General features: G+C 49.3%; 1 protein-coding gene across 3 annotated transcripts; it reads right to left on the bottom strand.

The window, feature by feature from the left end:
• Positions 1 to 3440: 3440 nt before the first annotated feature.
• Positions 3441 to 23050, bottom strand: FAM110A (family with sequence similarity 110 member A). Of its 3 annotated transcripts, none has more exons than XM_044927776.2 (2): positions 22930 to 23050; positions 3441 to 4961 (listed from the first exon to the last, which is right to left on the bottom strand). In XM_044927776.2, exon 2 carries the CDS (start codon positions 4863 to 4865, stop codon positions 3978 to 3980), a length of 888 nt encoding a protein of 295 aa, XP_044783711.1. In that variant the 5' UTR covers positions 4866 to 4961; positions 22930 to 23050; the 3' UTR covers positions 3441 to 3977. The 3 variants fall into 3 exon arrangements, with proteins under 3 accessions (XP_044783711.1, XP_006049030.1, XP_006049031.1); XM_006048968.4 differs by lacking the exon at positions 22930 to 23050 and adding an exon at positions 17276 to 17525; XM_006048969.4 differs by lacking the exon at positions 22930 to 23050 and adding an exon at positions 8238 to 8500.

Raw genomic sequence — 23050 nt, 5'->3', positions numbered from 1 at the left:
CAGTTTTGACCACTTACTGGGTGATATGCCTTATTCTAGGCACTTCACATGCTGAATCCTCATAATAGTCCAATATCTTCAATATTCTTATTACTCATTTTACAAATGAGGAATCTAAGGCACAAGGTAGTTAAGTCTTAAGGTGGTTAAGTCTAAGAGGACTTGCCAGGTCATCTGGCCAGCAAAGGAAAGGGCTAGAATTCAAACACAGACAGTCAGGCTGCAGAAGCCACGTGCTGGGGACATCAGACCTTAGGAAAGTCAACATTTGCCTAAAATTAATCAAGAAAATGGCAGGAAAAGAATGTTATTTAGAAATATGGAGGAAAATGTCAGAAGAAATAGTTTAAAAAGTTGAATGTGTTTACTTTGGGGAGCAGGGTTGGGAGTGGGAAGGGAAGGCAAGGGAATGTTGTTTTTAGTAATATTTAATTTACATAGAATCATATACATCCATGAGCGGGGGACAAGAACTGACTGGGAAGGAATGTGAGGGAAGTGTTCATGGCTCTGTGTTCTGATTGGGGTTTGGGGTACAGTATGTACTTGTCTAAATTCGGCAAATGGTACTTTTAAGATCTATGCATTTCACTGTATATAAATTTTACCTCCCACCCTCAAGAATAACCATAAACAAATATTTAATATTAAACTCTAGTTGATTATATACATGCTGAAGTGTCTTTGAGAGGAAGGGTACTGACGCTTGCAGTTTACTTTGCAAAGTTTCCAAAAATCCAATTGTCTTACTGGATGGATAGAGGAATGGATAGATGCCTGATAGAGCAAATATAGCAAAATATTAACAACTGTGCATCTAGTAGGTGATACATGTATTCACTGCATAATTCTATCAAATTTTAAGTTTGAACATTTTAATAAAATTTGGGGGGAAATATATAAATGTATCATCTGAAAAATAATATTAAATTTTTTTTTAAACCTGGATGGGGCTTCTGTCTTGGGCCAGGATGGATCTGCAGACTCCCCTGGACACCGGATGTCAGACAGGATGCGGGGTCTCCTCCCCCCGGCCCCTTTCAGCAACTCATTAGCAAAGGCAGAACCATTTCATCAGGGCAGGGACAATACCCTCTCACTATATCCCTTCCTCTGTCAAGATAAACTGAGGTCCTGCAGGTGGGGATGGGTACTTTCCCAGGGGGCCCATCACACCTTCATGACATAAGTGAGCAGCCAGGTTGCCACTCTCCCAAGCCCAAGTGTGTATAATTAGCTGGTGAGAAATAGATCAGGGAGCAAATCTCATCTTTGCCTAATTAGGGGCTAGGCAGCTGGGGCCAGTCTGGCCTGGGGAAGCTGCTATGGAGGCCCAGCAGCCCCAGGGGACAAGGCAGCAGCTGCAGGCCCTCACAAGGGCTGAAACACAGCGGCTGCCAATCACTGCCCCTCACACTCCAACTGGAGGCTAAACAATAGAGGGCCTGTTTCTGTGGATCCCCAAGGCTTGGTAGGCTGGGGGTAAGGGGAATGGCAGAAGCCACTAGCCTCTCCATCCACAGAATCCTGGCCGAGGGGAACCCCTGTCAGACAAGTCAAGGCTCAACCTGTCTCACCTTCCTCATTTCCAAGAATCCCTCCCTGCTCTCTTGCATCAGACCCTCCCAATGCCCCTCTCGGCTCCCCCCATCACAGCTTCTAAGAACAGCTCTGGTCTTAGGGCAGAAGTCCCTGAGTGCATTTGTTCCAAATTATATGACTAGTTTCTACTTAGCGGCTCCTTCCCTCCCCTGAGACCTGGAGGGGCCCATGGCTGTCTTGCCAACTGCTGGGCATCCAGTAGATGTTCAATAGTGACTAGGAGGAAAGGCTGCCAGGATGGGGAAGAGAGGTGAGGCATGTGTCAGGAGAATCGAGGAACCAGAGAGCCGGTGACTGGGATGCCTAGGAGGCTGGGATGTGACCCCAGGCTGGAGTGCAGACCCACTCTGTGACAGCCCAAAAGCCACTACCCCTCCCTGCTCTAAGACAAGAGGTGATCTTCTCAGGTGACCCTCAAAAAGTCACCTTGAGGATTCAGTGACAGGTTTAGTATGAATGGTCTGAGTCCAGCACTTAAACTTCCTCCAGGAACAAGGGGTTTCCCAGATCATCACCAGCAGTCCTGTGACCCAAACCTTGATTTCTTCACATGTAAAATGCAATCAATGCTCCCTCCTTGTGTTTCTAGAGAACTGACAGCTCACGGCAAGGGGCAACCCTTAGCACAGAATTGAGGCTGAGTTGCCTTGGAGGTAAAGGTTTTGACACCTCAAAAGACTCCACCTCTGCAGAGCTGACACAGATTATCAGCCCAACCCCATCACTCCTTTAACATGGGGATTGGGGGGTGGGGGTGGGGGGCCAGCTCCTGCATTGACAAACCTGCTGGGAGCCTACAGCATGTCATCCCCGGCTTGTGCCTCAGTCTCCCGATCTGTATCATGAGGGGTGAACTCCCCTCAATGATTTGAACACCATCCTCTTCTACAACCTGATTTCCCCTATTTCCCCAAATGGCTCAAGCCCATTCAAGTCCTCTGGGGACTGGTGGTGGACTGTCAGACAGCTGGGCTGACCTGGATGTTTGTCAACAGTCCAACGGAAATCTCCTCTTTATGCTTAAAATAAAACCTACATCAAATCTGTCACCAAGGGCCCCCATTAGAGCTTCCTGTTCCTGAGTGTTGTAGCCCAGGCAGCAAGTAGGAGAGGAAGTGCATCCCAGCCCTGCCCCCCTCCCTCGGGAAAGCAGGGATGCAGAGCCCATCCAGGTTCTCACCCTTTATGTGCCCGGCCCTAGTTGCTCCATCAGCCAAGGGTGGGGTCTCCTAGCAGGTAACTAACCTGGAGGGAGACAGGAAGGAGCCGAGATCTCAAACCCCAGTGCCAGCCACCTCCTTCCCTTTCCCCAAGCCCAAATAAGACCATGCTGCCAACTCATCCACCAAGGCCCAAAGAGGGAGACTGGCCTGACCAGGGTCACTCAGAGTTAGAGGCAAGGCCACTCATTTTTCTCTATCCATCTCAAGTCCTGCTTCCTCTTAGAATTCCACTTCCAGTCTATGGACTGTGTGACCTCAAGTTCAGGGTTTGCCCTCTCTGAGCTTCCTGCCCTCTTGGGAACTGGGCTGGGATGGGAAAGGGCACATAACTTATGGTTGAGGAGGGTCCATATACCTGTCAGCCTTTCCCTGCAGGTCCCCTTCCCAGTGCTCTTCCCAGTTCTATCCCAAATTCTATGAAGAAGGCCCAACAGCGAGCCTCCCAGAGGGCTTTTGAGGATGCCCTGTGAGGCAAGTCTCAGGCCAGGCCAGCAGCCACTGAACTCATGTTCCCCCAGATCCTGGGGTGTCCACAATCACTGACTTTTGAAGGCCCCATCCCAAGACTTTCCACCCTTCCCCCTTGTAAACACAGAAGAATCTGATGACCCAGCCTTTGAAAAACAAGCATTTGTGTTTATTAACCAAAAGGAGGGAAGTCAGAGCAGTGCAGACTCCTACCAGTCCCTTCTGTAGTCTACCCACCTAGGCCCAGGCCGCCAAGGCCACTCTTCCCTGCCCCACCCCAGGGTGAGTTCCCAGGTAACCAAGGCCCATGGGCTAAAGAAGAGGAAGTCAGCAAAGGACAGAGGCCAAGGAAGGAAGAAAGAAACAGAGCTGCTGGGTAGACAGTTCTGGTGAGATCCCTTGGCCCTCCACTCTCAGTGGGGGGCGGGGGCAGGTTAAGTGCCCCAAATCCAAACCCTCAAGCAGGGGACATTCATGTCAAAACCCGACATGTGAGGGCCAGGCAGTGGTCCAAGGTCAAGAGCCAGCTCTCTCCAAGTCAGTCATTGCCAGATGGGTGCTCTGAGCCTTTGCCTCCACAGCAAGTTCACACAAGGCAGCAGCTTTGGGTCTGCTCCAAGCCAGGGAATGGATGCAGGAGAGGTCAAGAGGCCAACAGCCTAATATCCCGACTCCAGTGGACATCTAGCATTCAGCTGCTGGAGTCTCCCGCGCCTGCCGCAACCCATACAGCCATTTGATTACGCGGGCGTTGCGCTCTATCACTGACACGCCATAGGGGACACGCTCCCGAGCCCGCTCCTCGATGGTGACAGAGCTGCGGCGGGAGCAGCCCCCCTCGGAGCTGGCTGGCCCAGCACTGGGCCCCGCCAGCGACACGATGTCTGAGCTGGCCCGCGCTAGGTGGGCCACACCCAATCCCCGCGCCTCCTCCGGGTCCAGGCCACAGAAGTTAAAGAATCGCTCCAGGTCAGCTGCTGCCCGTGAGAAGCGCTCACTCAGGTCCGACTTTGAGCGTTGCAAACCTGGGGGCCGGACTGGGCTAGAGGCAGCGGCAGGGCCTGGTGATGGGCAGGGCTGGACAGGTGACGCCGGCAGGGGCAGGACATCCACTCGTCGGACTGCAGCGATACTAGGTGGTGGGCGTGGAGGCGTGGCCGGGGGAGGCTGCCTGGCCCCCTCAGCCCGTCCAGGGGTACGGCTGGCCTCGGCAGGGGACACAGGACTATCACACAAGTTGATGAGGCTGCTAAGGATGTCCAAGTCCAGCTGGGGCCGGCAGCCGGGACCAGGCAGGGCTCGGCGGCTAGGTGTGAGCACGGTGCAGCGAGTTCCAGGGCTGAAGAGGGGCTGTTTGCACAGCAGGGGCTGCACAGGCTCCTGGCGAGTGTTGGCCACATGCAGACTCTTGACGTACTTGGCCTTGTCGGCCTCCAGGCGCTCGACAGCACTAGGTTTCCGGGCTCCACCGTCCGCTGGCCGCCGGAGCAGGTAGCCAGGAACCTTGGTCCGTAGGCGGATAGGTAGAGCAGGGGTGTCCCGGGCTCCCGGAGTCAGCGTGTCCACAGGCATGTCTGTTACATTCCCCGAGGGCTTCTGTCTGAGGAGACTGGAGAAATAAGAAGACAGAAATCCAAGCAGAAAGCTGGCAGCTGGACTCCACAACGGCTGCAGGGGTGGAAAGAAAGCGACACAGCCCACTCAGACAAAGGCTCAGCAAAGACCAAGAGACCGAAGACGCCTTCCCTATTAAAAGGTAAAAGCCACGCCTCTGATTCACAGGGAGCCAATCAGCAGGCCGAAAGCCGGGCCTGTGGCCCCACCCACTCCTCCTCCTTCGAGGAGGGCCCGGCCCAGCTGAAGCAGAAAGAAAAAAGGTACCGAAGAAGACAGACACGGGCTGCCTGGGCATAAAGGATGGGGATGGCATATTTTAAAGGAAGCAAAGTTGGCTCCAGGCTGAGTGCTGGACATCAGCCAGCTCAACCTCAGTGGGTCCTCTTCTCAATTCCATTTTGCACTTGGGGAAACTGAAGCCCAGGGAGGCAAGCTTGAGGAAGCTAATTCAACAAGTTGGTGGCTGTCCCTTGCATCCCTTGTCCCTCTGCCGCGCAGGGGTCTTGGGGTTGAGTGGCCAAGGAAAAGGGCTCCAACCCCACACCCCACCTGGAATGCCCACAGGAAGCCTGGAACCACCTCCACCCCACACTCACCTAAACAGGAAGCCGCCCTGTGCCATCCACCCGCCTGGACATGCCAGGCCCCAGGCACAGCAGCAGAGCTTGTGGAGGAGGAGCGCAGAAAGTCCCTACCCCACCCCTGCCCCAGTGGAGTCCAGACACCCATTAGCTTCCAGTATGAAATTCCAATGCCAGGCCCACGGTGATCCATGGATGCTGTCAGGTGGAAACATCAGCCCTGAGCTATGCGGCCCCAGGAGAAGCTGGAAATGCCCAAGATCACAGCCCTGCTCAGGAGTATCCAGCCAACTCTGCATCTGTCAACAGCAGTAGTATGGACACCCACAGGCAGGAGGGCCTACATCTGGAGGCACAAGTTTCCACATGATCACCTATGCATCAGGGCCAGTACTCTGGCCATCAGGCCACCCCTGTCCCTTTTTCCAAGGAAGAAGGGCTAGAGTCCCAAAGTGCTCCCCGAAGTCCCCTGGAGATGGGCCAGAAGAAAACCCATAGACCAAGTCCTGAACCTTTTCATGTATAAAATGGGGGAAAGGGACTCCATCAAGATGATCTTCAAGAGGACCTTCAGGCCATCTAAACCAATATTGTCTAATTCAATAGCCACTAGCCACATATGGCTACTCAGCCTTAACTTTAAATTTATAGTAAATATAATTCAGTTCCTGAATCACATTGGCCACATTTTAAGTGCTCGATAGTCATATGTGGCCAGTGGTCACTCTACTAGACAGCACAGATTGGAGCATTTCCATCTGCAGCAAAAAGCTATACTGGACAGCCCCACCTCGACATCCAGAATGCCATGAGGGAAGAGTCTGGACTGGGGAGGGAAGAGAGGAATCTGTCTTCTAGACATCTGACATCATCCTCTCTTGTAATCTCAAAACAAGTCTGTGACACAGGTCTCTGTCATCCCATTTTCACAGATGGAGAAACTGAGACTCAAAGAAGTTTCCAGAGCCAGTAAATCAGACACAAAGTCATATGAAGCCTAAAAAGAGTAGTTTTACTCATTATTATTCACATTCTCCTAAAACAGCTTGAGGGGAGGGCGGCAAGGGAGGGTCTGTTTTGTTCCCCTATCTCAGTTTCAAGATATTGCTCTTTACGCATAACCAACAGTCAATGGATTTTTACTAAGATAAAATACCTGTGAGGGCCAAATATAAGTAGGGAGACCAGGGATAAACTAGAGAGGGGACACACCCACCCTACTGTAGGCATATAGTCCAAGATGGTAGGTATAGAATGTTCTAGGAAGCTGGGAATCCAGAGTGCATGGAAACTGTAGATTGTTAGTCTATTTGATAATATTAAAAACTGCACAGACAGGGCAAACAAAATGCCTGCAAACATATCTGAGCCCCTACCCTCCCGCCCCAGTTTGAGACCTCTGCAACCAAGTTGACAACAGAAACTTGAGGGCTGTTGGCCCAGAGCCAGAGCTGCTCCAGAGGTAGAAGGGATGAAGTAGGTGGGAGAAGAAGGCTGCCCCACTCAGGACCAACCCCCAAGGAGACCTCAGGAGGGAAGGGTCACAAGAAAGGTAGCCATGCCAAGCCCTGTCAAGATAGGTAGGCTCTGCCCCACCCCCCGGCCGCCACCTCCCAAACCAGTCCAACCCGTTGGTGGCATGAGTTCCCTCCCGGGCATCATAGGGGAAACAGAGGGAGGAAGGAGGTCAAATGGGCAGGGCTAGGGCATAAGTTCTGCGACCCCCACCCGGCTAGGGCTTCCAACGCCTCCAGCGGACCAGGCGCCCCAGGGGCTCTTCTGGCCGGACCAGGGCAGATTCTAGGAGCCAAGCTTGGCTATGGGGCCGCTGGCCAGCCCGCACAGAACTCGCCCACTCGCCCGCTGTGCGCCTTTCGCAAGCCGCTGCACCTCTTCCAGACTTGGGGTTTCCTTATCCGTGAAATGCTGTTAAAAATAGACCTTCCTCATCCTCCAGGTCACCGTGAGGATGGAGAGACAAAAAACAAGTCGAGCACTTTCGTTCACTGCATGAACTGGGCTCCTTGTTTCTATTACGGAATTGGACCCAACTCCTGAGACCGCTCCTCTCGCAGGGGTCTCTAAGCCTTCTCCAGAAGCGTCTGTCTGAACCTAAGCCGCGGACAAAGGTTAATCAGTGAACAAGACTCATTCCACAGGCGGGTGAAGCCCAAAGTGCTGCGGCTCCTCCGAGTTGAAGCCAGGGTCCCGGTCCCCAGGTGGGGCTCGTGCCTTCTCTGAGGCCTCCTCATCACCCAACGCCCCACCCACGGATTTCAAACACCCACAAACGACCCCACATACGCCGGCCCCAGGCCCTTCTCCTTGGCATCCTCGGGCACGTAGCCTCACCACGCTCCCTCCCCAGCGGTTTCCCGGGCATTAGCCTCAGGAGGCCGCGGTGGGGGGCCGCGGGGGTCGGAGTGGGTAGGGTCGTAGGGGACCCCGGATCCCCGGTCTAGCTTCTGCCCTTGCCCTTCCTAGCCGAGGGCAATCTTGGGGACTCCTAGCGGCGGAGGAGGCCCAGAGCCCGACGGCACGCTGTGTGACTCCAGTCTGCTAGCCGCCCCTCTCCGAGCTCGGGTAGTCCCGGCTCTAAAATGAGGGAGCAGACGGCATGATTCCTACAGCCTCGTCCAGGCCTGAAGGTGAGTTTCGGCCCGGTCCCCGCCTCCCTGAGGAGGAGGGAGAGGTGCCCGGGCAGCCCCGACCCCGGCCGGGTGCCCAGGCCCCGGTCCGCACATACCTGGCTGCGTCCTGGCCGCCGCTCTGCGCTCTCCAGCCCGGCCCACCTGGGCTCAGGTAACACAACGTTTGCGCAACTTCCGGCGGCCGGGCCGGCAAGTGAACCCGCCGGCCCAGGAATTACTCGAAAAGGGAGAAGGAAAACCAGGCAGCGGGTCGGAACTGAGCCCAGGCTTGCAGTCCGCCGACTCGGCGCCGGGACCTGGTCTCAGACGCCCTGCCTACCCCAGGAAGCCCTTCCACCAGCGGGGCCCGCCCATCCCCAGCTGCCCTGGCCCACATGTGCGACCCAGTAGGGTAAGGGCTCCCATCTTGCAGATGGAAAAACTGAGTCCCCCTTGTCACTGCCACAATGATCGCCAGTTAATATATTAACTTCTCCTGGTGTTAATTAACCCATTTTAATCTTCCCAACAACCCCTATGAAGGGAGCTCTATTATTATCCCCATTTGACCAATGGAAAACTGAGGCTGGGACAGGCTGCGTCAGTTGCCAAAGTCACCCTGCAGAGTCCAACTTGGGCTCTTTCTCCTCAGTCCAAACCTTAATTACCACCACCCTCCTTTCTGGCTGTGTGTCCCTGAGTGGGTTGCTGAACCTCTCTGGTCTTCCATTCTGTCTAAAGGAGAGTCCCAGCTTCCAGGCCAGGTCAGTGTGAGTTCTTAGAGCTTGAGAGTGCTTACTGAAGCTTTGAGCAAGCTGTAAACATTAGTAATTGACAGCAATAATAGCAATAATAATAACTAGAATTTCAGATTGCCAGACACGGTCCTTGTTTAAATCTCTATACTCTCTGAGAGGGAGAAGCTATTTGATCCCCATTTTACAGATGAAGAGACAGTAGTAGCCCTGCCAGAAGGAACCCCTGGGAGGGAAGTGACCGTCTCTTCTGCCACCAAGCTCTATTACATCACTTAAGGTGGCACATTCGATGAAGCCAGTTTTCACCGGGAGCCTGCGGTCCAAAGAAGGAAGTGAGCACTGGTCTCAGACATGAACCCCCAAGGAAGTGAAAGAGGACCCAGTTCCATGTCTGTGCCTGGTGGGGGCTGCACCAGCATTGGGGTGGCGGGCACAAGGGGACAGGAACTGATTCAAGGAACAACTCTCTTCCACCTGGGAGTGAATCAGCTCTGAGACCTCTTCCAGCCCCTGGGTCCTGATTTTAGGAGGATAAGGGAGGTGACAAGACCATCATTGTCCACAGCAGACTGCTGGGGCCCTTCCTAACCCTCTACTAAGGCAACAGTGGGGAAGGAAGCTGTGCTCAGTTAGGCTCCAACAGCAGTAAAAGCAAGGCAATGATGACAAGTTTTATAAAACAGGTAAGAACTTCTCCAAGTGCTTTCTTTGTACCTGGCATTTGTTCTAAGCTCTTTCTAGGTATTAACTCATTTATTAATCCTCACACATACACTGTAAGGTAGGTACTACTATTATGACCATTTTATAGTTGAGAAAACCAAGGCATGGAGAGTGAGGCCACATGTCTGAGGTCACATGGCTAATAAATGGCAGAGCCAGAACCTGAACCCAGGCCTGGGTCTGGGGGGCAGGGGTGAGAAGACAGTTCCCAGTCTCCTGCTAGTCTTTGGCCACTCACCAGGGGACTCCTAGAGACTCTCTAGCCTCCCTCTCTGGGCCCCAGAGAGAGAATTCAACTTGGCTATGGTTCTGGACCTGTTTCCTCAGCTGTGAGGGCAGAAATGGCAATGTTTTCCCAACAGAAATCAGATGTCATCACAGCTCTGTTTAAATCACCCCAGCCCCAGCCCCTGAGACTCCCTATCACCTGAGAACAAAATCCAAACTCTCCACTTGGCCCTCCTCTCAGTCCTCCTCCTCTCCAGCCTTCCCTGCTCCAGCCTCTGAGTCCTCCCTGCTGTTCCTGAGCACACCAAGGTTTCTCCTGCCTCAGGGCCTTTGCACCATCCTTTCTCTGCCTGGAACCTTCCATTTTCACTTCCTCAGAGAGGTTTCCCTGACCACCCTGGGGCTCCTGCCAACTCTCTCCTGCCAGTTAGTTCCCTTCCAAGCATTCATAGCACCCTGTCATTTTAGATATTTCACTACCACCTGAAAGTCCCTTGAACAGTGTGGAGATCAAACCAATCAATCTTAAGGGAAATCAACCCTGAATACTCATGGGAGGGACTGATGCTGAAGTTGAAGCTCCAGTATTTTGGTCATCTGACGCAAACAGCCAACTCACTGGAAAAGTCCCTGGTGCTGGGAAAGACTGAAGGCAGAAGAAGAAGAAGAAGGTGTCAGAGGATGAGATGGCTGGATGGCATCATCAATGCAATGGATGTGAACTTGGGCAAACTTTGGGAGATGATGAGGGACAGACAGGCCTGGCGTGCTGCAGTCCATGGGGTCACAAAGAGTTGGACACTACTGGGCTACTGAACATCAACAACAACCACATGTTTCCTGTCTCTCCCATGGGCTAAGAACTCCATCCTCCAGGGACAAAGCACAAAAGGGGACAACACAGACCAAGTGGCCAGGCCACCTGAAAGACCAAGGCCCCTCAGCACCAAGCCTCCTCCCAACCCCTACCCTGCCCAGGCCTTCCTCCACCAGTCCCACTCCTGCTCCAGCCTCCAGGAGCCCCTACTCAAGCTGGGCTCCAGACACTTCTAACTGAATCCTATTTTCCCTCCTAAGACACCACATCCAAGTCTCTGCACACACTGCGTCCTTGCTTTTCCACTCCCTCTCCCTGGCCACCCCTGTAGCCTGGATTCTAGGACTAGCCTGACTGAGTTCAAATCTCAACTCCACCAGTGATCAGCTATAAAACTTGGGTAAGATACTTAACTTCTCCATGCCTTGGTTTCCCCAACTGTAAAACAGTATGCCTAATAGTGCCTCCCTCCCAGCATGAGGCCCATGCTTGACAAATGCCACCAAAATGTGAGCTGTGATAACTCTTCAACCAAATAGATGCTCCAGTGCCCAGCTCCCCTGTGAGGCCTTCATCAGCCCAGACAGAATGTTGACCACTTCTCTCAGAGGTTACAAATCTAAGAATGTGGTCACTTGAATAGATATTTCTCCAAAGAAGGTACACAAGTGGCCAGTAAGCACAAGAAAAGATGCTCAGCATCGCTTATGATTAGGGAAATGCAAACCAAAACCAGAATGAGATACCATACCACACCCATAAGATAGCCATTATCAGTCAAACAAAAACAGAAAATAATAAATATGGATGGAGAATGAGGCGAAATTAGAAACTTTGTGCACTGCTGGGTTATAAAATGGTGCAGCCACTATGGAAAGAGTATGGCAATTAAGCAAACATTTTTAATAGACTTACTATGGAATCCAGCAAAGCTACTTCAGGTATATGACCAAAAGAACTAAAGGCAGGGACTTGAACAGATACTTGTACATCAGTGTTTCAGTTCAGTTCAGTTGCTCAGACGTGTCCGACTCTTTGCGACCCCATGAATCGCAGCACGCCAGGCCTCCCTGTCCATCACCAACTCCCGGAATTCACTCAGACTGACGTCCATCAAGTCAGTGATGCCATCCAGCCACCTCATCCTCTGTCGTCCCTCTCTCCTCCTGCCCCCAATCCCTCCCAGCATCAGTCTTTTCCAATGAGTCAACTCTTCGCATGAGGTGGCCAAAGTACTGGAGTTTCAGCTTTAGCATCTTCAGTTCAGTTCAGTTCAGTCGCTCAGTCGTGTCCGACTCTTTGCGACCCCATGAATCGCAGCACGCCAGGCCTCCCTGTCCATCACAAACTCCCAGAGTTCACTCAGACTCACGTCCATTGAGTCAGTGATGCCATCCAGCCATCTCATCCTCTGTCATCCCCTTCTCCTCCTGCTCCCAATCCCTCCCAGCATCAGAGTCTTTTCCAATGAGTCAACTCTTTGCATAAGGTGGCCAAAGTACTGGAGTTTCAGCTTCAGCATCATTCCTTCCAAAGAAATCCCAGGGCTGATCTCCTTCAGAATGGACTGGTTGGATCTCCTTGCAGTCCAAGGGACTCTCAAGAGTCTTCTCCAACACCACAGTTCAAAAGCATCAATTCTTCGGCGCTCAGCTTTCTTCACAGTCCAACTCTCACATCCATACATGACCACAGGAAAAACCATAGCCTTGACTAGATGGATCTTTGTTGGCAAAGTAATGTCTCTGCTTTTGAATATGCTATCTAGGTTGGTCATAACTTTCCTTCCAAGGAGTAAGCGTCTTTTAATTTCATGGCTGCAGTCACCATCTGCAGTGATTTTGGAGCCCAGAAAAATAAAGTCTGACACTGTTTCCACTGTTTCCCCATCTATTTCCCATGAAGTGATGGGACCGGATGCCATGATCTTTGTTTTCTGAATGTTGAGCTTTAAGCCAATTTTTTCACTTTCCACTTTCACTTTCATCAAGAGGCATTTTAGTTGCTCTTCACTTTCTGCCATAAGGGTGGTGTCACCTGCATATCTGAGGTTATTGATATTTCTCCCAGCAATCTTGATCCCAACTTGTGTTTCTTCCAGTCCAGCGTTTCTCATGATGTACTCTGCATATAAGTTAAATAAGCAGGGTGACAATATACAATATACAGCCTTGATGTACTCCTTTTCCTATTTGGAACCAGTCTGTTGTTCCATGTCCAGTTCTAACTGTTGCTTCCTGACCTGCATATAGATTTCTCAAGAGGCAGGTCAGGTGGTCTGGTATTCCCATCTCTTTCAGAATTTCCCACCGTTTATTGTGATCCACACAGTCAAAGGCCTTGGCATAGTCAATAATGCAGAAATAGATGTTTTTCTGGAACTCTCTTGCTTTTTCCATTATCCAGTGGATGTTGGCAATTTGATCTCTGGTTCCTCTTCCTTTTCTAAAACCAGCTTGAACATCTGGAAGTTCACGGTTCACGTATTGCTGAAGCCTGGCTTGGAGAATTTTGAGCATTACTTACTCAACTCACAGCTAGCATCACTAGCGTGTGAGATGAGTGCAATTGTGCGGTAGTTTGAGCATTCTTTGGCATTGCCTTTCTTTGGGATTGGAATGCAAACTGACCTTTTCCAGTCCTGTGGCCACTGCTGAGTTTTCCAAATTTGCTGGCATATTGAGTGCAGCACTTTCACAGCATCATCTTTCAGGATTTGAAAGAGCTCAACTGGAATTCCATCACCTCCACTAGCTTTGTTCATAGTGATACTTTCTAAGGCCCACTTGACTTCACAGTCCAGGATGTCTGGCTCTAGGTCAGTGATCACACCACCATGATTATCTGGGTCATGAAGATCTTTTTTGTACAGTTCTTCTGTGTATTCTTGCCACCTCTTCTTAATATCTTCTGCTTCTGTTAGGTCCATACCATTTCTGTCCTTTATCGAGCCCATCTTTGCATGAAATGTTCCTTTGGTATCTCTAATTTTCTTGAAGAGATCTCTAGTCTTTCCCATTCTGTTGTTTTCCTCTATTTCTTTGCATTGATCGCTGAAGAAGGCTTTCTTATCTCTTCTTGCTATTCTTTGGAACTCTGCATTCAGATGCTTGTATCTTTCCTTTTCTCCTTTGCTTTTCGCTTCTCTTCTTTTCACAGCTATTTGTAAGGCCTCCCCAGACAGCCATTTTGCTTTTTTGCATTTCTTTTCCATGGGGATGGTCTTGATCCCTGTCTTCTGTACAATGTCACGGACCTCAGTCCATAGTTCATCAGGCACTCTCTCTATCAGATCTAGGCCCTTAAATCTATTTCTCACTTCCACTTCCATCAAATCATAAGGGATTTGATTTAGGTCATACCTGAATGGTCTAGTGGTTTTCCCCACTTTCTTCAATTTAAGTCTGGATTTGGTAATAAGGAGTTCATGGTCTGAGCCACAGTCAGCTCCTGGTCTTGTCTTTGTTGACTGTATAGAGCTTCTCCATTTAGCATCTTATAGCAGCATTATTCACAATAGCCAAAAGGTGGAAACAACCCAAGTGTCCCCTGACAGATAAATACTCAAAATGTGGGGTATATACACATAGTGGAATGTCATTTAGCCTTAAAAAGGAAGGAAATTCTGACACATGCTATACAATATGGATGAATCTTGAAGTCATTATGCTAAGTGAAATAAGCCAGTCACAAAAGAACAAATACTGCCTGATTCCACTTATATGAGGTTCCTCAAGTAATCGGATTCATAGAGGCAGAAAGAAGAACGGTGACTGCCAGGGGCGGGAGAGAGAAGGGAACGAGGAGTTACTATTCACTGGGTATGGCGTTACCATTAGCAATGGTTGCACAACACTGTAATGAACGTAATGCAACTAGACTGTATACTTAAAAATGATTCAAATGGTAAACTGCATTTTATTAATGCACACATTAAAAAAGAATAAGAAGGTTTAGAGTCTGCAGCCAGACTCCTGGGATTCCAGTCCCAGCTCTAGGTGCTAGTTATTCAATATCTCTTGTGCTCAGTTTCCCTTCATAAGGAGGATATAACAGCAGTAACGACCTTACATCATGGAGACAGAATTGAAGGAGTTCACACTTGTAAATTACTTAGCACACAGTAAGGGATCAAGAGGTGTCAGAGATTTCTATTCTTTGCTGAGGGGGCAGGAGGTGTGGTTTCTGATGTTTATCATTTTTATGACATTGTGCACTTCCACCTCACCCCTCCCTTCCACCTGCTTCTCCTTTTCTTTAGCAGAAGTCCAGCCCAGACTTGGGTGGAGATAGAGAGGCCCTCTCCTGCCCCAGAGGGAGCCAGGAAGGCTCCAGGCAGCAGAGACTGCCAGGCAGCAGGACAGCCCAGCTCCATTTCAGCACAGCTGCCAGGGCCAGGGACACCCAGCTGGGCATCCTCCGGGCCCACGCCAGGCCCCACACTATTCCTGGAGTTTTTCCAGATGTTCGTGCCCTGGCCTGCCTGCAGTCAGCCTTGCCCAGGGCAACCTTGCACAAACCTCAGGAAGGAAAAGGTAAACAGGCTGTAGAAGCGGTGTGGGTGCAGTTGCCTAAGGCAGCAATCTCCCATTTGGCCCACCAACCTCACACCTCCACCAACTCAGTCCTCTGGGCCTCAGGTCTGCACTTGAGGTTGCCAAATGAGGACAAAGGGACTTGCAGTGCAGACTAAGAGAGATACTGCACGCAAAGCCTTAGGGAAGGGCCTGGCACACAGGATGCGGAAGGTGGAGCTGGGACAGACCCACAACCAAGCCCACTTCCTGTCCCGGACTGCCCTCTGCCTGAGCCAAAGCTCACCATCATGGCTTCTTTTCTCGGCGCAGAGATGTCAAGAACCTTGTCCAAAGTCACAAGAAAGTTAATGACAGATCATAGACAGGGCAGTGGTCTCATGATTAGATAAATAATCTATAATACCTATATATTTTTTTCAACCAGGTGATACATGTGCATGGCTTAAAATTCATAAGCTATAAAGGAAATTAAAAAAAGAAAAACACCTCCCTCCATTCCTATCCCCAGCCACCCAGTTCCCCTCCCTGCAAGAATCATTATGATCAGATAGTTATATGTCCTTCCAGGGAGATTTCAGGCACATACAAGCAACAATGGACATATATTCTTTCTATTTTTTTTACATATAGCAACATGTTCTGTGCGTTGTTTTCATCTTACTCTTTCACTGAATAATATATGTTGTTCTTAATATATATTATTAGCATGTTATTAATTATAATGTTGTTAATAAACTTAATAATATATGTTGTACTACATAAAGAGCCCATCAATCCCAACCGATGGCCACTGAGCATGTGTCTAGTCTCTATTAAAAACCACACTGTGGCCTCTCTGCACCTATATCATTCTGCCCAGAAGTGGGACAGCTAGGTCAGGGGGATGCATGTGTAATTGTGACAGAGATGAGGGACTGTGATCCATGGAGTTGATCTCCCACCAGCAGAACACACAATAAATGATCAATAAATGTTAGCATTAGTCATTTTGATTCCTAGGGCTTTGGGCATCCCTCAGTTTCACACTGGAGGCGATTACCTCATTTACCTCATTTACCTCACCCTAGCCCCTCCCTGCATCACATTCCAGTCCAGGAAGATAATAAACTTGCTAATAAGTGAAATTATAGGACATTGGATGGGCTAAATGCTACTGAGAAAAACAAAATAGACAAGGGAGAACATATGACGTGAGTAAATATTTGTTGAAAGAATGAAGACTTGTTTTCTTTCTGAATTTCCAGAGCTCTTCTCCCTTTAAAGCCAGGAAACTGGTTTGGAGGAGAGAGGATAAATAATTCCCCTTGAAGAGATTCTAGACTCCCAGATGCTACAATTCTGAGTGTCTAGGATTCTAAGATGGAAGCCAGACAGATCGGGAACCAGCCCCAGAGTTGCCAAGTCTGACCATGTGGTTTTGGGCAAAGGGGCTTAACTTCCTAGAACTTCAGTTTGCCCACCTACAAAAGGAAACCAATAGCAACCAGCAGGTGGGGAGGGGGTTCCCCAGGAGGCAAGGCCTGGTGTAGGTCAGATGCTCTACCAGGAGGAGTCCTGGGCCCAGGACCAACTCCAGTGTCTCTGGTGACTAGTGTCTTTGGTTGAGGGCTGTGCCTACCCTTTTGCCCAACCCAGAGTAGATTCCCAAGAGTCCTACAGCAATTCCAGGGCCAAAGCATCTGCTGCCCACGTGGCACCTAGCTCGGAAATGTCAGTCCTGCCTGAACCACCCGTATCTTCTCTCTGAGAGAAAGAGCTATGCAATTCAGAGCCCTGCAAGCAGAAGGATCTCAAGTGAGCCCTAAGTCCACCCCTGGCTTTCTGGGGAAATGAAGACAGTTGGTGGGGAGAAGACCCCAGGCCGATGCTGGGGAGAGGCAGCCTGGAGCGGATCTGAAAGATCCGTATCAGATTCTCTGCCAGACTTCGTCTTTCTGAGCCTCAGCGTTCTCATCTGTGAAATGGGGTACCCTCACTTCTCCGCAGGTAGGACTCGGAGAGAACATGCACTGCAGGGGTGAATACAGCCCCCCCCACCTTAGACCCGGGTTCGCGCCCCGGACCACCCGTGCCCTCACAAGGAGCCTCACCTAGGCGAGTCCCGCTCCTCCAGTGCGGGTCTTGAGGAGGCTGACAGCTCGGACCCAGGCAGGCGGGGAACTGCCGCACCCAACACGGCTCGGGAGGCCCAAGCCCCACGTGAGGACCCGCGGGGGCCTCTTCCGAGCTGTGCTCCGCACCCGAGATAAGCCGGGGAACCTGACTGTCCCAAGGACCCAGCCAGAGCGAAGGTCTGGGGGCACAGAGGGTAAGCGAAAGTCCTGGGGCGCAGGGGGAAGGGGAAATGAGCGCGTCGCTTCACCCCCCTCCCCGACACCAGAATGGTTTGCCCCGGACATCCTGATTGGTTTCTCGCTTCCGTTCGAACTCCGCGCCGCCCGCGTTGCCAGGCAACGGCTTAGCTTCAGCCTGGGGTGGGAGCGCCAGGTCTTCGCAGTTCCTTCCCGCCCCTCACCTTCCCGGTGGTCTCAGGTTCTTTGGGCAGCCTCTTTAGCTCAAGCGGCTAATTCTTTCTCTTGTTCACCCAGGACTTAGCTGATTCCTAGTCCTGACATCAGCTGACAGGTTATGTGAACCAGTGCAAGCCGGTTTCCCTCTCTGTTCCCCTAACTGTTCAATGCTGAGCAAGTTAGTGTGAAGATGGGCATGCCCAGCAGTCCCGAAATTTACTAAGGATATAACCAAAGATGTGAGTGAAAATTAATACAGCCCTGCGTTATTTATCATGGCAAAATAATGAAAATAACAAGTGCTCAGTGAAAGGAGATTGGCTATATAAATCCATCCTGTGGAAGAACTGAATTTAATGAGTTTTTTTAATACATACCAGAAGCTTTGCATGACAAAACTCTCATCACTGCTCATGGCATAACCCTCTGATAAGTACCTTTAAATGTCCTCACTTTTTTATGAGGAATATTATACAGTCATTAAAAATGATGTGATTAAAATATATTTAGCACTAAGAAAGATTGAATTTTTCAGAAGTATGTTTCAAAGCACTATGTACAACATAAATATGCATTAAATATGTAATGGTAATACCACATGTACTATATTTATGTATTGGACTTCCCAGGTGGCTCTAGTGTTAAAGAATCTGCCTGCCAATGCAGGAGACACAGGTTTGATCCCTGGGTCAGGAAGATCTCCTGGGGAAGGAGAAAGAATACTCCAGTATTCTTGCCTGAAAAATTCCATGGGCAGAGGAGCCTGGAGGGCTATAGTTCATGGTACTGCAAAGAGTCAGACAGGACTGAGCACAATGCACATATTTCAGTTCAGTTCAATTCAGTCGCTCAGTTGTGTCCAACTCTTTGCGACCCCATGAACTGCAGCCTGCCAGGCCTCCCTGTCTATCACCAACTCCCAGAGTCCACCCAAACCCATGTCCATTGAGTCAGTGATGCTATCCAATCATCTCATCCTCTGTCATCCCATTCTCCTCCTGCCCTCAATCTTTCCCAACGTCTTTTCAAATGAGTCAGCTCTTCGCATCAGGTGGCCAAATTTTGGAGTTTCAGCTTCAACATCAGTCCTTCCAATGAACACCCAGGACTGATTTCCCTTAGGATGGACTGGTTGGATCTCCCTGCAGTCCATGGACTCTCAAGAGTCTTCTCCAACACCACAATTCAAAAGCATCAATTCTTCTACGCTCAGCTTTCCTTATAGTCCAACTCTTACATCCATACGTGACTACTGGAAAAACCATAGCCTTGACTAGACGCACATATTTATGTATAAACATTTATAATAACAGAAGTTAATTTCTTCTTTCTGCTTCTTTCTTCCTTCTTTTTCCCCTTGACTAGTTTAACTGTTGGAAATTTGGAAACTTAAAAGAAGTTACCAAATTGCCAATAGTTAAACCAGTCAGGGGGGAAAACAAAGACACATTTTTAAAAAGAGAATTAGAAAAATCAACTCTAACAGCCCTTCCAGATGAGAGGGTGAACCACTGTTTGGGTCTAGGACATTGCTCACTTTGGAGTCAGCCTCTTTCTATCCCAGATGGTGTTTTTCATTCTTTGATTGGATTATCAGTGATCGAGCACTGACTGTGTACATACCTTGGAGAGGTGGGGGAGAACTAATAGTATACCAATAGCTACCAATGATTGCACATTCTGGCATATGCACCAACCAAAAATATCAGAAAAGATACTGTCATAAACAGGGAGTCTATGACGATCAGCTAAATAACAGACCTGGCACTAACTGTGCCCTCTGCTAGATTGTGCTCAAACATACACACGTTTTCTCATTTGAATTCGTTACTGTCTGAGGAGATTCTACTAATATTCCTATTTTATAGATTAAAAAACTAAGGTTTGTCTGGATCCAGCAGGAGTCCTCCGAACCATTCTGTTACATTCCCATGTAACTGCAGTTTGACAGTGGCAGTGAGGAGAGGCAAGGAGGGTCTCTGATCATGAAAGACACAGAGAAAACAGTAGGAGCAGGTCCAGACTTCGTACTTTCTGAGGCTTAAACAATTTAAGGAGTGTTAGGGAGTGTTGTTTTGGAGAAGGCAATGGCAGCCCACTCCAGTACTCTTGCCTGGAAAATCCCACGGACGGAGGAGCCTGGAAGACTGCAGTCCATGGGGTCGCTGAGGGTCAGACACAATTGAGCGACTTCACTTTCACTTTTCACTTTCATGCATTGGAGAAGGAAATGGCAACCCACTCCAGTGTTCTTGCCTGGAGAACCCCAGGGACAGGGGAGCCTGGTGGGCTACCGTCTATGGGATCGCACAGAGTCGGACATGACTAAAGCGACTTAGCAGCAAGCAGCAGCAGCAGGGAATGTTGTTTAAGAAAAGGACTACAAAATTACAAATTAAGTAATACAGAGATGATTTAGTTAGAAAGATAAAAGAAACCTTAGCAAATTTCAATTTATACAGAGATTACAAAGTTCAGAAAAATAACATTCTTTTTGTGAATTACCTGTTTGACATATTTCCATACTTTCCACAAACAAGCTTCTGTATACTACATTTCCATGTGTACACACATTTCAAACCTCTTACTGGTGGCATTCACACTGTAGGACCCTCCATGCCTATGGAGGTACGACCTCTGACCCTTCACTTTCATGGCACAGTACCAGGTGAGTCACCTCAGTGTGCCAGGTAGGGATATTCCTGGAAGACTTTCCTGCACTAGAGCAGCTGGAAATCACCGAAGTCAGCTGAAGTCAGGACTAGGAATCAGCTGAGTCCCCGGTGAGCAAGAGAAAAAAAAGTGACTGGAAACAACATAAATAAAACCACTAAACCCGAACTAAATGTCAAGGTCCTCTTAGCCAGATCCCCAAAATGCTCACACTCAATCCAACTTCATCTGACAAAAGGGGAAGTTGGAACAGAAGGAGATGGTGGTTTTAACAGAATGAGGTTAAATTACCTCACTTTGGAAAATTTTACACAAGCTTATGACCATGGGAACACATTGCTGGAGTGCCTCCCAGACCTCGCCTTCCCTGTCATTAAAATGGGAATGACAACAATGGTGTCATGGTTGAATTCTTCTCTGAAATGTGTAGTTTCAATCACGTGTTGGGAGATATTTGAGATGCCGGGATAAAGGCCCTGCTGACTCTTGCATCTTCAAAGCTGCCTCTGACTGCATGCCCTGGAGCTTCAAACAAGCAGCACAAAAACCCTGAGCCTCATTCCCAGATTAAGAAAGTGAGGTAAACAGAGGCAGAAGGAACTTCCCTGGGATTCCAAGTTAGGCCACACAAAGAGAGAATATTTGGACATGCTCAGATTCCAGGACTCTGAGCATCTTCACGTGTCAACAGCATACTGGGGATGACCTCTATCTTCCAGGGTTTGTTAAGCACCTGACGCCAGTTCAGAGTGATTGAAAACATCCTCGTTCTCCCCCTTCCCTGTGTGGGGAAGGAGGACCTGTAAGAATAAAAAGATGGCCAAGCTGTCCTTAGCGTGCCCAGATCAGAGGGAGCTGGAGGATCTTTGTGTCCCTTGTGCGCTTATCTTGACCCAGCACATGCGCAAGAATAACATTTCATCCTGTACCCAGGCCTGTGGCTGTGCCTCCCCCAGCAGTCTGACCTTGGCAGCATTTTCTTTACTCAGCTCAAAACCAAGATGAAATCAGCCTCAGATGGCAGTTCCCAATCTCTGTGCACCCTAGGGCTTATTTTGTTCTCTTTCATTCCATTCAAAGGGTGTTCTCACTGTACACATTTGCTTGCCTCTGAACTTCTCTGGAAGGACTCACCAGAAAAAGGTCCCGGTGGTGGCTGCTGGGCTGACGGAGGAACAGGGGAAAGAGAAAAGCTTTTCAGAAAATATTTTTTAAACCTTATAAATGTGCGTGCGTGCTAAGTCGCTTCAGTCATGTCCGACTCTTTGCAACCCTATGGCCTGTAGCCTATCAGGCTCTTCTGTCCATGGAATTCTCCAGGCAAGAATACTGGAGTGGGTGGCCATGCCCTCCTCCAGGGGATCTTCCCAACCCAGGGATAGAACCCGCATCTCCTGCATTGGTGGGTGTGTTCTTTACCACTAACACCACCTGGGAAGCCCACCTTATAAATGTATTATCTACTAAAAAGTAAATAACATTTCTAAGGATACTCTATGAGAGAACAAAATAAGGTAGTGACTGAAAACTCAGCCTAAATATGTCCCTCCAAACATGATAGCTGAGAGGGTCAACTGAGATGGCTGAGATATTCTTTCTGGAGGGCAACAGAGTCATTTTTCTAAAAAATTTTTGAGGAATTTTGAGCTGTCTCAATGGTTCTGTACTCTATTTCTAAACTGCTTCTAAAAAGAAACTGACTCTAACCGAAGAGATTCAGAAAGATTTAACAACAGGAATATTTCTAAATATTGTTTCTAAAAAGAAACTGACTCTAACAAAATAATTAAAGAGTTTCAGAAACATTTAACAACAAGAATATGTACTATAGCATTGCTATTGATGCCCTCCCCCACCAAAAAAAAAACCTAATTTCCTGGCCACAGGGCAATGCATGGTGAATGCGGCTGGAACAAATACCACACAGCCATTAAAAAGGGTGCTTTTGGAGAATAAGCAATAGGAAAGATAGAAAAAATATCTATGGAAAGATTTGTTTTTAAATACTGTCTCTCAATTCACTTATTTGTTCCAGAAATGTCTTTGAGCACCTTTTTCTAAATCTCAGTTTCCTCACGTGTAAGATAGGTGTTAACCATGCCTACTTCCCAGGCTTGCAAGAGGTACAGTACCCTGAGTACCCTCCACACTCTATGGCTACTATTTCTGCTACTGCTCTTAAGAGGTTGTTTGATAATACAAGCTCATGAGGCAGCATGGCCCAGGCATCACTCCCTGCCCAAACCCTCCAAGGGCTCCCCAACAAGCTCTGAATGGCCTTGTTGGCCTCTGGTGGCCTTTGGAGGCTGATCCCTGTCAACCCCATCTCCTACCACCTTCCCCCTCAGCCCACCTTGCTCCAGCCACCAGCTCCTGTTGCTTCTTAAATACACTAAGTACCCTTCCTGCCTCAGGGCCTATGCACATGCTATTCCCACTGCCTGGGCCTCTCTCCCCCTAGACACAGCTGCCCCCTCACCCCCTCCCTCACTTCCTTCCAGGCTCTGCTCAAATGTCATCCTCCCAGGGAACCCCCCCCCTCCCCACCGCCCATTATTTACATTTCTCTTTATAGTTCTCCAATCTCCTGATATTCAGTTTGTTCCTGTGTCTGGATCTCCTCCACCGACTGTGAGCTCCCAGAAGGCAGGGTCCACACTTCTTGGCCCACTTTTCCTGGAA

This window comes from Bubalus bubalis, chromosome 14 (assembly GCF_019923935.1).
Source record: "Bubalus bubalis isolate 160015118507 breed Murrah chromosome 14, NDDB_SH_1, whole genome shotgun sequence".
NCBI lineage: Eukaryota > Metazoa > Chordata > Mammalia > Artiodactyla > Bovidae > Bubalus > Bubalus bubalis.
Note: the sequence above shows the minus strand (reverse complement) of the source record. Positions and strands in the feature narration are given on the sequence as shown.

What these genes read in the sequence shown, in the direction of transcription:
- FAM110A (XM_044927776.2), bottom strand. Translation starts at nt 4,865, where the DNA reads ATGCCTGTGGACACGCTGACTCCGGGAGCCCGGGACACCCCTGCTCTA.